The sequence below is a fragment of the Necator americanus genome, chromosome III (genome assembly GCF_031761385.1).
Source record: "Necator americanus strain Aroian chromosome III, whole genome shotgun sequence".
NCBI lineage: Eukaryota > Metazoa > Nematoda > Chromadorea > Rhabditida > Ancylostomatidae > Necator > Necator americanus.
The window spans coordinates 13,262,941-13,276,963 of NC_087373.1; the positions used below are offsets into that span (position 1 = coordinate 13,262,941).

The window sequence follows — 14,023 nt, forward strand, 5'->3', positions numbered from 1 at the left end:
ACCAACGTGCCATGGAAGTTTATATAAAATTTGAATTCAATGAAAGAAAAGGAAGACATGGATAAAATCACCATTTTTCAATGCATTTATTATGAAGTTTACATCTGGTTGTATTCGACTTCAGTGACTTCAAACGTTCTGGAGCTACGATGAAAGACGATAAAAAGGTTGTTAAAGGCAGCATACCACGAATCTGAGGTGGTGAGTGCAGGTCATGTTGATTTTTAATGAGCTGTACACGAGGTTGTCGCTTGATTTGCCTGGCTAACGTTTTGGCAAGTCGCCTTCTTCGGAGCCTGCAATGAGCGATTCAGTACACAACCTAAGCGGTCAAATCTCTCCACAATTGTGCAGACAAGCTCCGAACCTACTTATCAACCACTAACCTGGCGATTACCCTAAATACTCACCTTTGAAGAAGCCTAGTAGTGACCTTAGATCCAAAGAATGTCTCATTCGAATCCCTCCGAGATATGATTTGAGTCCAGCGTAATCGAAAAACATTCTTCCTTGCGATTCATCTTATGGCTTCTAGCGTGAGTCCAGAATGTCTCCAGCGATTTTCGGGCCAATGTCTTAGATCCGTGCCCCAAAGCATCGCGCGATTTGTGGAAACGTTAGCAAGTGAAATCAATCAACAACTTCGCGTGCAGCTCATCAAAAATCAATACAACATCCTATTGTGCCGAGGTTAATTGAAAGTCCAATTTTCCGGATTATAGGTCATTTCTTCGGCGTGACTACCGTTCGACTCTGACCGAGATAGTTGATGTGATCAGATGGAACACTCAAATATTTGTGAAGAGCTCGTTGCTTCCCAAATTCAGAAAATTCTCCCTTTTCAACCACATCGAATATTGTGTTATGTTTTGTTCCTGGTGCGTCTCTAGCTGTTGTTCGTTCGGGTTGTAGTTTTTTATAGTATTGTTTCGTTGACGGGCGGTGTAGCACAGTCGTAAGAGGTTCCGCTGTGGCTGCATGGTCGGAGGTTCGAATCGGCCCCCACCAACCAAGCCTTTCATCCCTCCGGCTCGATGAATTGGCACCAGACTTCTCTGAGAGGATAAAAACACTGTCTTTATTTATTGGCTAGCCCCCGCAAGTCACTGTATAGGCTAGTTAGACATTCGTGAACCTCAAACGATTCTGAATTGAAGTGCGCGGTGGCTCATCCCAGGCGGATCGACTAACGCCAGAAACTTAATTCTTTATCATTTCTTTTTTTACGAAGTCGGCCTGAAAAAAGAGTGGAGATTTGACCAACTTTATAGCATTTATTAACATTTATTCAACCAAAAAGCTCCATAACTCAATTTTTGGAAATGATAAAATTTTCCTAGTAAGGAATACACGCAATCCTTGTCTACAACGTCCAACGTCTTCCATATCATACATAAAATCCAACCGAATGCCCTATAAAAATTGGAACAACTTCGACTTTGGTGTATTTTTCTAATTTCCTTTGGAAGTTCCACTCACGTGATTTGTTTCGTACAAGAGACACTTTTTCTAATACAAGTAATTCTTTTGGACACTTCAAATATTGATCCTGATTCAAGATTCCTGGTACTGCAAGAGAGGATTTCTAGGCTCTAAAGTTTTCAGGAGTCAGAAACTGGGATAGTTTTTATGTTTCTCAGTGGTAGAATATTTCATCGTTGCACTTGTGTGTAGCCTTTGTTTCAAGTCTTGCAAGCAGACATGGCTCAGTGGTTTTCGTCTCGAGAGTTATGTACATGGAAGAAGAATATGTAAATTTGAAAATCTGGAAATGTACGATAGTGCTGTACTTCCGCTTTTTCCCTTAGATCCTATTTAATCACTTAAAAGGAATTTAGGAATTTTTCGTATATTATTTCCCGAGTTGTTAGTCGATGCTTCTCCTTCTTTCTGCTATAACGACATCTTCTTCAGTCGCCGCCCCTGCGTCAAACTAGGCGTGGCTTAAGCCTATAAAAGCATATCCTGGTCCGGCTAACTCCTTCACACCGCTTCCTCGCTCGCCCAATGCATTCAACCAGTGTTCTTCTACTGCTCGTCGTCATTGTGGTGGACATGTGTGGATGTTATTTGCAACCTTGCACCACGTATGACTGTCAGCCAACTATAGACGAAGTGTTGCGAATGGAGTATAAACGTTAGTTGTTCTTCGAAACCCTACTGCAATCACTTCCGCAAGTGAAAATTATAAAATTCCTTGAATATGGCAGCATTAAAGAAATAAAACTCCTTGCACTTAGAGCTGGAAAGTCCTTGAAAAAAAAACTTAAAATTTTTCTTGTCTAGGACTGAAAAATCCTCGGAAAAATTTTCTATCATTTATCCCTATCCTTCGTACTTTACTTCTGGAAGCAACGAAAATAGCCAGCAAATTCTTACACTTGACCTACCCACGCTCACTAATATCTCTGTAAAATAAACATATATTTACTGTAACTGTAGATAAGCACAACAGAATCGCATTCCTTTAAGGCGCTCGCTCTTCGCAGTATTCCCATATGAAATCAAGAATCCCATTAAAAAAAATTCTCCTATTATCGTAAAGAGGATTGGCTCTTGATTGCATTTTGAAAGATCTCACGATCTCTTGATTTAAGAGTTAGCGTTAATTCCAACAGAAAGAAAAATTCAGTAAATTACGCATATTTTATATTTTATACGCTAATTTTGGGTGAAAATCCTCAACAATAGTCAGTTACGGTAGCTTACAAATAAATATATGGATGAAAATGATATGATGATCTTCCGGTATATATCATTTCCGAATATTTCCTTGAAAAATTAAAGATTTGAACATTCATCTCTTATTACTTTGGTTTTCTATGATAGGTCCGTATAGCTCTTTTTTCACATTTTTATTTAAAAATGTAATGATGTGGTCTCGAAAAGAATAATTTACATGTTCACATAGTTACAAAATTCTCATTGATTCGAAAAAAATTTGTAGGCTAACAGCAATAATTCCTCTTGGATCAAACGTATCTGATTGGTATTCAGGGAAAACCTGCTTGTTTGCAACAAGACTTTTCGCTACTAAATTACGCTTTCCCACGCGATACAACAAACATCAGGATTATTCGGGAGCCGTTTTTTTCTACGAGCAGCAATGAGCAATTTGGCTGAATTCTTCAATTAATTTAAAGGATAAATGATAAATTGTCTGGCGTAGATCAATCCGCCCCCACGTTCACTTCAATTCGAAATCCTCTCGAGTTTAAGAACGAATGTCTAACCTATTCAATGACTTTCGAGGGCTAGCCGACGTGTCAAGTCGGTGTTTTTGCCCTCCCAGACAAGCTTGGTACCAATTTATCGACCCCGGAGGGATGAAAGGCTTGGTGAGCACTAGGGCGGATCCGAACTTCCGATCGATCGTGCAGGTAACGGAACCTCTAATCGCTACACTACACCTGCCCCTGTTGGATTTTGTGACTAATTATATAGTCAAGATGATACAATGATGAAGAAAGGATGAGAAAGGAGAGTTGACGTAGTCGGGTAACTAAGTTTCGCAAAATTGCTTAATTGTGATCGAGGGAGACGTATGTTGAATATGGCTGCGTTGACAGCACTGGCTATGCGTTCCGAACTGTTGGTGCTGTCCAGCAGAATCGCTGGTGGTCTGTTTTGTCGTCGGGCAGGTTTGTCGTGGCTAATTTAATAAGTCTCAATTAATTTGACAATGTGCAACTATCACCGAACTGATGGAAATTTTAGGGAGGTTTTCTTTCCTCAAATAACTATCCATTACGCTTTCAAATCTCTATCCTTTCCTTCGGTTCTTGGTATAATTTACGTAAAATAAAGGTTTTCGTTCAGCTGAGTAATTTCTCTCATCTTACGAGGAAATGACGTGATTCAACTGAGCTGCTATTGCTTCGATTCGCACGCTATCGCCTACTTTGCTATTCTGCTGATAAATGTCCATGTCAACTCCTTGATGCTCACTAAATCACTTGCTGAAAAGTTTGTGTTCTCGAAATTTTCTCGGCCAAACGAGTGCTTACTCTTCCAGGTAAATGTGTCCGAAATTCAACCCAGTAATTGACGCAATGCAACATTATGAATAGAATTAAGCATCGAAATATGAGATCACGCACTAAGTAGCATGAAAAGTGCCCTTAAAAAGACCACCCTTGTAGACTACTTAAAGGACCGTATTATGTTCCCGTAGTCATAAGAAATTGACTTCTATTGTTCTAGGAGCGATTAGAAGTGAAATTCTGCTTTTCTTTTAGGGATTTGATGCATTTTAGAGCCTATTTGAGGACAAATTCTGTCCTTTAGACAAGCTGAACCGTAGTTGTCGCCGAATGAACGCTATGACAGCTGACAGATTTCAACAATTCACTTTTGAAGGTGCATAGAAGAGGACTTTTCAGCACCCAAAATGATTTCTTGACGGCTAGAGATTAAATGTTTGGGACCTACAAATCATTGAAATTTTCACTCAATCACAAGAAAGTAGCGAAAAAAATACAGTACTCTAGTAGATTTTTCTAAAAATCATGCAGAGGGGTGAAAGAGTGATTTAAGATCCAGAAAAGGTGCGGAACTAAGTAAAGACGTTTGTTTCGTGGACTATATGACAGATATAATAGAAACGCGTTCGCGTATCAATCCGCTTGGGATGCGCCACAGAATTTCACTGATCTTCGGGATCGTTGAGGTGTATGAACACGCATTCGCCTACGCAATAACTGTGGGAGGTTAGCCGATGTGTCAGATCATTGTTTCTGACCCTCCAAACAATTCTGATACCATTTTATCGACTTCGGAGGAAAGAAATGCTTGGTTAACACTGGGAAGGTTTCGAGCCATTGATTGTGCAATCTTGGCCCCATCTCTTACCGACTGCTCTACGTCCACCTCATCACTAAACGCAATAAATATGTACACGCATAGGTTAAAGTTCTGATTTCATCTGATGGGATGATTCTTTTCTTCTTTTTCTTAACTGAACCTCTCATTTTTTTCTTAACTTATTGCTTTTGCTTTTTTTCTACTGTTTCTAAGAGCAAACATGTCTTTATGGTGGTATCCTTAGTAACTCAATTTCTGACAAATATCTTTTGTTCGATGATGTGCAAATGAATAGTGGAGCGCCAGAATGAGGGAGAGTGGTTCGTAGCAGCTTTTCGAGGATTTTACGCTTGTATAGGTTCAGAAAAAAATGGTAGTTCTAAAACATCAAGTGTATGAGTCCTCTCGATTTTTTCTCCGTAGACGATCTGACACTAATGCGACAAAGCTTTATATTGAAAGTGGTACATTATGTTTGGATTGAGCACCCTAAAATGCGCTCCCTTCCTATGGCACTCCGAAGAAAATAAACAAAATTTTTACAAAAATGATGGAACTAGAAGTGGAAAAAAACGCCTCCGACCCAATGTTTCTCTGTCACCATGATCCCGCCGGCGCTAACGCGACTCAAGCAATCAGCAAAAAACCTATGCAAAGTCTATCGAGAAGGATTCATTAAACCGGTTCATTAGCTCCCTAAAAACCTTACTCAAACAATAATTTCCCCACAAAAACGTGCAAAATTTGACAGATTGTCTGGTTTCTGCGAAAATAAAAAGCAATAGGTGAAGATGTGTTGGTTTCTAGGAATTTCCAGAGCCAATTGGATTTGGTACTCCTATTTAATGCAACTTCATTTTCATAATTCCTACTCTTGTATATTTTGTTAATTTAGATATGTTTGGGCAGCAATTTGTGCCCACTTCTGAGCTTCGAGTTCTCATATACCCGCCATTTCGAGGATTTGGTTTTATTTTCACTCTGCATCCTATCCATTGGTCTAAAAATTAACAAAAATCAAATCGGCATGAATAATTGAAAACCTTTTCTTCACAAAAAAAAGGAAATGCTCTTTATAATAGCGTAATACATAAATCCAAACTGTTTTTCTGCGTTAAAAGTTGTTAAAGAGTTAAGATTTTCAAAAAAAAAAAAATGTCATTGCTTGCTCACCAATCGAATACCTTACCCTTTCATTTAACTGCATTCAATGAAAAGAAGTTATTATCTAGGTGCCTTGTTATCCTCTTCAAAAATTTTGGGCACTATGAATCGAAAAAAAGAAGCGGAAACTGAAATCCATAGAAAGACAATTCACATATAACAATTTTTTTCAACAGAATTAGTTGTATTCCATCACGTGCATTTTTCTTATGAAGATATGATATATATAATGTGGCATATCCAGCGACTAAACTAACTAAATTTAATAAAAAAATGCTAAATATAACTAATAACTAACTGAAAATACTAAATTGAGACTAAATTTCAAAAACGTACACACTAAATTCCTGAAATTCATCCTAAAATCTTGAAATTTAAAGTTTAAAAGTGTAAAAGTTTAAAGAACATAATTTATCCCCCACTTGGTTTCTTCCGTAGTCTCCTTTAAGGGATAATAACTCCCACGAACGAAAAAAAAAACAAATACATTCCTTCCAGGTAGATGTTGCCATTATTAAAGTTCCAATCCGGGAAATTCATTAGATTATGCGAGAAAAATTTCAAAAAATGCTTGATTTGTTTGTAGCCATTAGTTTTTTCATCTTACTGGTATACAGTTACACGGAACAAAATATTTGCATTCACTTTTTGGCTTTTGGTTTCGGAAGAAGAATAGGGCACAGCTTCAAAAATCGCACACCACCGCAATATTTCTCCACTATAGAAAAAAACAATTATAGAGAACTTTAATATAGCCAATAAATTTATTGAAAAAAAGAACAGATATTGTGGTAGACGTGTGTTCTTCACTTTCCATGCTGCAGCTTCTCAGCGGACCGTAGTTGATTAAAAGTGAACGCTCCTTTCATAAAATGCCAATACGTTCCTTCTCTTACCGTAAAAGGTAGATCAAAATTCTTGGATACAAAACATTTCCACAACTGCCCTCTCAAAATCCTTCGCCTCCTGTTAGGGGTAACATTATAACGTTTTTTTTTCAGGAAAAGGAAGATTTTCGGGAAATGTTTTTGAAGAACCTACTTCACAAAACGAAACTAATTTTTCACAAACATTTTCTGCTTCGTGATAAGGCGTGTCAGAAAATGATGCATTTATGGCTTTGATTCCCCGGGATCTTACGAGGGCTAAAATGTGGACTATTAATAATGATGGATGTCTAAAGAATGTTTTCATATGGCGGGTCCTCGGGGTTCGTAGGTTGTATCCACTTCTCGCCTTCCTGAAGGTGGTGTGGTGGGTACAAAAAGTCTGATGACAGAGCACTGCCTTCAACTACAGAAGGAATCTCCATAGGTTTACCAGTTCAAAGTTTATTAGGTGCTGTGTGCTTCATTGCATTTCAAATCTTTTCGAGACGAATGTGAAGAGGTCCAGAGCGTTTGGACCGCCTGGACCGACCGATAGCCCGGCCTTGGAGTATTTTATTGTAACCGGAAGAGGAAAATTTGAACCAGACTTGCCTTTGAGCATTTTATTGTAACCGGAAGAGGAAAATTTGAACCAGACTTGTCTTTGAGCACTGACTATACCCTCAAACGTCATGTTATGAGCTCCAGGCGGGCTTAAACGATTTTGAGTTGAAGTCAAAAGCCACTGACGTATCCCTAAGGGACGTAATCAACGTCAACAACTTCTTCCCTTATCCTTTAAACTTGCTTTCCTTTCTTATCCCTTAAACCCGTCAAACGTCACAGCATCGCAGTCTAGCTTCTCTATATCTGTACAAGAAACAGGATTAAAAAGCTACGCTTATGTACCGTACCACTGGATTTGGGAATTCTTACATGCTCCACTGCCGATGCATAGGAAGGAACGGGAGTATTAATGTGTTGGATCACAAATGAAAATATAATATTGATTCAAAAATTTAACAAAATTAAATCATGATAAGCAGCCAAAAGCACTATCCTCTAAAGAAAGGAATGCTCCTACAAATTACGCGTTACACAACGCTAAACTCTTTTTCTGTGTGCGACTTTGATTTCATGGAAAAAACGCTATTGCTTATGCATAAACGAGTGAGCAGTTTCTGATTCACAAAGCAGTTTCGACTTCAAGAACTCGTTTTCATTGGACCTTCATTTCTACTATCCATCAAAAAATTCTTTCAAGTATCCGAAGTGTCTCCAATGTTAGCCTTGATGGATGTGTTAGTATTCGCTGCTAATTTGGCAGATTTCACGTCTAAGCATTTCCGTTGTGCACTTCATATCTAAATCTTCCTGATGGTGTTGAAAAGTTTCCATCAGATGGTTTCCAGTGATGCATTTTCTGGTCTTTTACTGTTCTCTGCTCCAGACTGCTGCCAGCTTCCACAAGATAATTTCCATCGCAGATCAAGCACAGAATACCCTAAATTACACCCTTTTTCACCGCTACAGTACCGGCTAAGTCTAATGAATTTGCTGTTGATGTTGAGTCTGAGTACACCCAGGAGGGTCACATCATCCTGCAAATATGCTTGAGTAATGTTAGGGCGATGAGCGGCATCGGAACTACGAGAAATAAGGGATTTCTTTACTCAGTGAATTACTGGCTAGTTAAAGCTAGCATACCACGAATCGAAGGGCGGGTGTAGTGTAGCGGTCAGAGGTTCCGCTACCTGCCACGATCGAGGTTCGAATCCGCCCTAGTGCTCACCCAGCCCTTCATCCTTTCGGGGTCGATGAATTGGTACCAGACTTGTCAGGGAGGATAGAAACACTGACTTGACACATCGGCTAGCCACCGCAAGTCATTGAATAGGTTGGACACTCGTCCTTAATCTCGAAAAGATTCCGAATTGAAGTGAACGTGGTGCGCATCCCAAGCGGATTGATCTACGCCAGACAATTTATCCATTAACTTCAACCACAAATCTGACTTGGAGAAGGAATCCGCGACAAAATCTAGAGTTAGGGTTGTAGATTGCGGGATCAGGGGTGGTTTCGCTCATCTCTCCCTGATCGTCGTAAGAAATGCCATGGAAGAAGACGTTTTTTCTAGGACGATTCCAATTGCAACGCGCCAGTCTTGTGCACGCGCCGCATCCGCGTGCGATCGGTCGAAGATCACTGTTGTCTTCTCACCAACCAATTCAAGTGAAACCGATGAGTATTCTGCTAAGGGGACAGGAACGTGTGCATAGAGAAGCGTTCTAATGTACCTCGTAGGAACTGAAACGGTTCTCACCCCGTCTTTTACGGCGATTAGGGGCAGATGAGGAAAGATGAGTGGATTCCCTCACCACCTCAGATTCATGGTATGCTGCCTTTAACGTGACATCGCGTAATGTGAAGGTGTGTGGCCTATACGAGGTACGAATGCAGTCCAGGTGATTCCTCCCCTTCTAGCGTCATTACATTCTTCATTAGCGGTCTTAACCGCATTATTACGACACTGCATGCTTTGATTAGTGGCAAGGATTTCATGAAATTACTCCGGGCGATTCTGTTGAGGGATTTTCAAAGAAGTTACTGGCACGTAATGTGATAGTATAGAACAATTGTTCTATTTCACTTTTGAAAAATCAACTTTCTGAGAGATCTCGAATTATTCGTGTAAGATTACTTAACGTACATAAAAGCTCATATATTGCTACTCAAATCTAAGGATTTCCCAAAAATGACAGAGGATTTTCGCAGAATTGACAGCATATCCCAGATAAAACACTTTCATTTCATTTTTGCTGCAGCCGTCGTCTTATAATCGTAGCGCAAAACATCTGAAACTCGAATTTATAGATGGGGAAGCACACAAATTATGATGGGACCTTTCATGCTTGTATGGTTGGAGGAAGGACATTCAACCGAGTGCATTAGAAAGTTTTTCAATCCATCACTCAACTAAAGGATTTTTTCGAGTTCGTTAAAATGTTTTCTCCTTAATATCTCTCTTTTCAGCAAAACGCAATTATGATTTCGTGCGATTTGGAAGATCAGGACCGGCAAAAAAGGCATCTTACGACTACATACGATTCGGGAAGCGAAGCAGCGATCGAATGGATCTGGACAGCTTGCGATCGTCAGCACTCGAGCAATGATTCTCGATTAACACACATACGCACACACGCACACACTATATAAACGAGTTATATGAATGATACGTTGGGACGCTCAGCAGCTGGTGGTCTAGCCATATCTCATTTAGAATGAAGATCTTGTTGTTTGTGTTCCGAATCCGCGTAGAAAGTATAAATATTCCCTTTAAAAATAAAACACAATTATCAAACAGCAAGGTGTCTGGTGAAAACTAAGGTCAATAAAATCGCTAAGGATGCGCCAACTCGCTTGACTCCAATTCGACATCGCTGATATTTTATGAACGTTTTTTTGCTTAGACAAATGACTCGCACGTCGAGCCGATGAATTAAATAAACGTTTTTTGGTCCTTTACAGACAGTTCTGGTACCAATTTATGGGTACTCTGTAGGGATTGAAGGCTTGATTGGCTCTAGGGCGGTTTTAAACTATTGATCGATCGAGCAGTGACGACCGGACCTCTTAGCCACTGCGCCACAGTCGTCAATATAATTATTATAATATATTATTTATTTTATTCCCTACAAAAATAGAACACATTCCTTACTGTTTATTATTATATACTTACTCTCGACATCTCTATTGATAGCAACAAATTTTTCCATTACGGCCAGAGAAAAGAAGCAAAATTACGGTAATTCGTCATTGGCTCGCAGGTGTTGTATCGGGATTTCACCTGCCGACCGTGATTGAAGGGCTTTCAAGAAATATTATCTTTAAAGGAAATTCTTATGAACTATTCCGAACAGACCTCAGAAATGCCTAGATGGCACACCATCATTAAAAAAATAAAAAATAAATTAGAGGTGAGGAAAACATTATTCGCATACCTTCTCGAATTCCTCTATAACGATCCCAGTAAGAAGAATTCGGATTTGTGAGGGAGAAAATGGTAGTGTACGTTAACAAAACATTTCTGTTGTAGAGCAAACAAGTGGCGAGTAGTTTCAGATCTTGTAAAGAGCAAAGCAGTAGTGCAGAGAGACTGAACCATCGCTGTTTTCGGTTGACTGTACAGCAGTGAAATATCCTCACCTACCTCTCTTCTCATTGTTTCTTTTCATATTAAATTGGTAGTAACTGTTTGCAAAAAACGTTCATATTTGCTTCAATTTCTCATCCCATCTTTAAGACCAGTGGTACCATAGACACGGCTGAACTTCATTTCATGACTTTCCTGTACGTAGAGGGAAATTTCGTACTTCTTCCGAAGATCCAACTTCTCGAATTTGTAGAGATATCCTCGAATTCGAAGAAGTGCTCTTAGAGGAGAGACAGACTCCAAGCAACTTTATTATTCCAGTAGTTCCTTTTTTTGAAAAAATAACCAGTGCAGTTTAATATGATTTGGATAGTACTTAAAAGAATCAAAAGGATTGAACCACCGCACAGAAGAACTCTACAGAAGCGGCGGATGACTGGATGAATGCAGAAATAACATTGAGGAGAAGTTTGTTTTCTTAAGTTGATCCAGACAAGTTATTATTACAAAAAAACAAAATAATAAAATGAATTTTATGAAATTTTGCTGAATTTACATTTTTGAAAGAGTTATAAAAATGAGCCGGTCTTCCAATATCTTGCTCGAATGGTTCCAGTAGGGGCCACCGACGTTTTTCAACAGGTCAAGAAAAGAAGGGTAAAAAAAAGCAGCTGTGATGGCAAGAGGGGTAGCAAGACATCAAATTCAACAATTATGTTAATTTTGTTATTCATATTTCAGGTAAAACGGTGTAATATTCGACTAAGTGAGGAAAGTGGAAACTTGTCCAGTGAAAATATCTCAGTAAAAATGAGCGTGCAAAATCCAGGAAATTTTAAGAAGATAATATTCCTCATACTTCTGGTTCCAGAACTACTGTCTTCGTTGAGCCAGCTTTGATGACGAACGACTTAGCATTTTGTTCTTGACCTTATGTACTCTACTGCTCTAACCTACGTCTAATGACGTTGGGTCACGTCACTGGCTGGAAGCGTGAAAAATCGCATCTGATGTGTACAATCAGCTGCCGATACGAGTACAAACCATTGAATTCTTGAACAAATATAAAAATACAGTATAAAAGAAGTAGTAAACGTCGTTAAGCCAATGAATTCAAAAATAAATCGTTGCAAATGCACGTAACCACCTAAATATTAAAATGAACCTTTCTGAAGATTTTGAATCGTTTGTGTTTATATCTGAGTGGGATTTAGTGATTCTACCTCCTTTATCTTTTTTAGAGTTCAGCTGAGAAAAATAGTAAAACTCTCCTATTTATGGATTTTTCTCAAGTATCTTTAAAGAGAACCAGGGCATCTACAGCGGCAAAAATTTGCCCGTAAATGTATTCCTTCATTCTCTATCAAAATATTGCAATGGATTTTTTCATCGCACAAGTCAATAGTCGCGCAAAGGGGATAAGTGCGAATGTTCCAATTTTTGGTTGCTGGTCAAAATGTGTGTGTGGGGGGGGGGGGGGGGGGGGGGGGGTGTGGGGGGGGGGGGTGTGTGGGGGGGGGGGGGGGGTGTGTGGGGGGTGTGTGTGTGTGGGGGGTGGGTGTGTGGGTGGGGGGTGTGTGTGTGTGTGTGGGGTGTGTGTGGGGGGGGTGTGTGGGGGGGTGTGGGGTGTGTGTGTGTGTGTGTGTGTGTGTGTGTGTGTGTGTGTGTGTGTGTGTGTGTGTGTGTGTGTGTGTGTGTGTGTGTGTGTGTGTGTGTGTGTGTGTGTGGACTGTGAACAAAGTCCAGTAGCTCAGTTCATACCTTATTAAAACTTATTCAGCTTGAATTATATTATAGCAGGGTATTTTTTCTACTGCAATTTCGTTCAATCGTTTTTACAGTTTTTTTTCGTTCTCTCAAACGTTGAGGTAAAGTTAATTAAACTCCACGAATCTGAGGTGGTACGGATTTCAAGTGGAGTATTCGTATACGGGATAGTAGATTATGGAAAAGGAAGCGATTCCGTCCATTTCTTTCTAATTTCCGTGGAAAAAGGCCCGGAAGGTACGGCTTCGAGCGTTCCGGAGCACTATTTTCTACAACGAGTTCGATTGGAGCGCGCCAGCCCTGTGCGGCGCCGCATCTTCCGGGCCGTTTTTTACGGCAATTAGGAAGAAATGGACGGAATCGCCTACCTCTCCATAATCTGCGATCCCGTATGCCAATACTCCACCTAACATCCGTACCACCTCAGATTCGTGGGGTGATGCCTTTAAGAAAAAGTTAGAATTTTCAGAACTTCCTAACATTTCTTAACTAGCTTACAAAAACACCAGGAGTCCTCCGAGAGTGCTAATTTAATTATCCTGCACCGAAAACCTTCTAAAAAAACGCTCCCTCATTTGCCTTCCATGCTTTTTTGCACTTTTTTTTGTATGTAAATGGCCACTTCAACGTTTTCAATGTTCATCCACCAAAATTAGCACAAGTCACTCATTTCGATCAGGGTCAGTGTTCATCACAAATATCGCCATCAAATCGCTCATAAGTGCTGTAAACTTATTTTTATCCATTTTTAATTATCGTACTTATTGTTCATTATATATGTAATTTCATTTTTAATCAAATCCGTTCATTGATTTTATTCGAATCTACTTTTCAATTTCACGCACTATGTTTAATGTTTAGTTGCTAAATGAGTGGATATCTAAGAAAGAATGAGAGGACGGAGGGAAGGTTATAAGAATTTGAATTACGAAGTATGAGGTATGAATTATACAATATGTGGTATGAATATTAGCAGCTTAGCTATCTTCTAACACATGTTTGAAGCCGAATTTTTCGAAAATGTGTACAACAGGATTGAAACAGTACTGCTACCGCTTTTCCACTTCCTCTGGACATTCAATGAGTATTCCTGCACCAGCATAATCACAGTCAATTAGACTCTCTTCATAAGTAAATTGATATCGAGTTCATTTTTGGAAAGATTCTCTAACTGCCGCAACGTTCTATAGCTCAGTGGATGAGCTTAATCGGTAAACAAACTATTTCCGAGTAGTACGTCAAACCACGAGTAAAGATTCCCTGAAAC

At 39.5% G+C, this 14,023-nt stretch overlaps 1 protein-coding gene across 1 annotated transcript; it reads left to right on the forward strand.

The window, feature by feature from the left end:
* Positions 1-2,007: 2,007 nt before the first annotated feature.
* On the forward strand, positions 2,008-10,009 carry RB195_009450 (uncharacterized protein; the record flags this gene model as incomplete). Its single annotated transcript, XM_064190009.1, has 2 exons — positions 2,008-2,137; positions 9,870-10,009. The coding sequence occupies 2 exons, from the start codon at positions 2,008-2,010 to the stop codon at positions 10,007-10,009; spliced, it is 270 nt and encodes an 89-aa protein (XP_064047592.1).
* Positions 10,010-14,023: the final 4,014 nt, after the last annotated feature.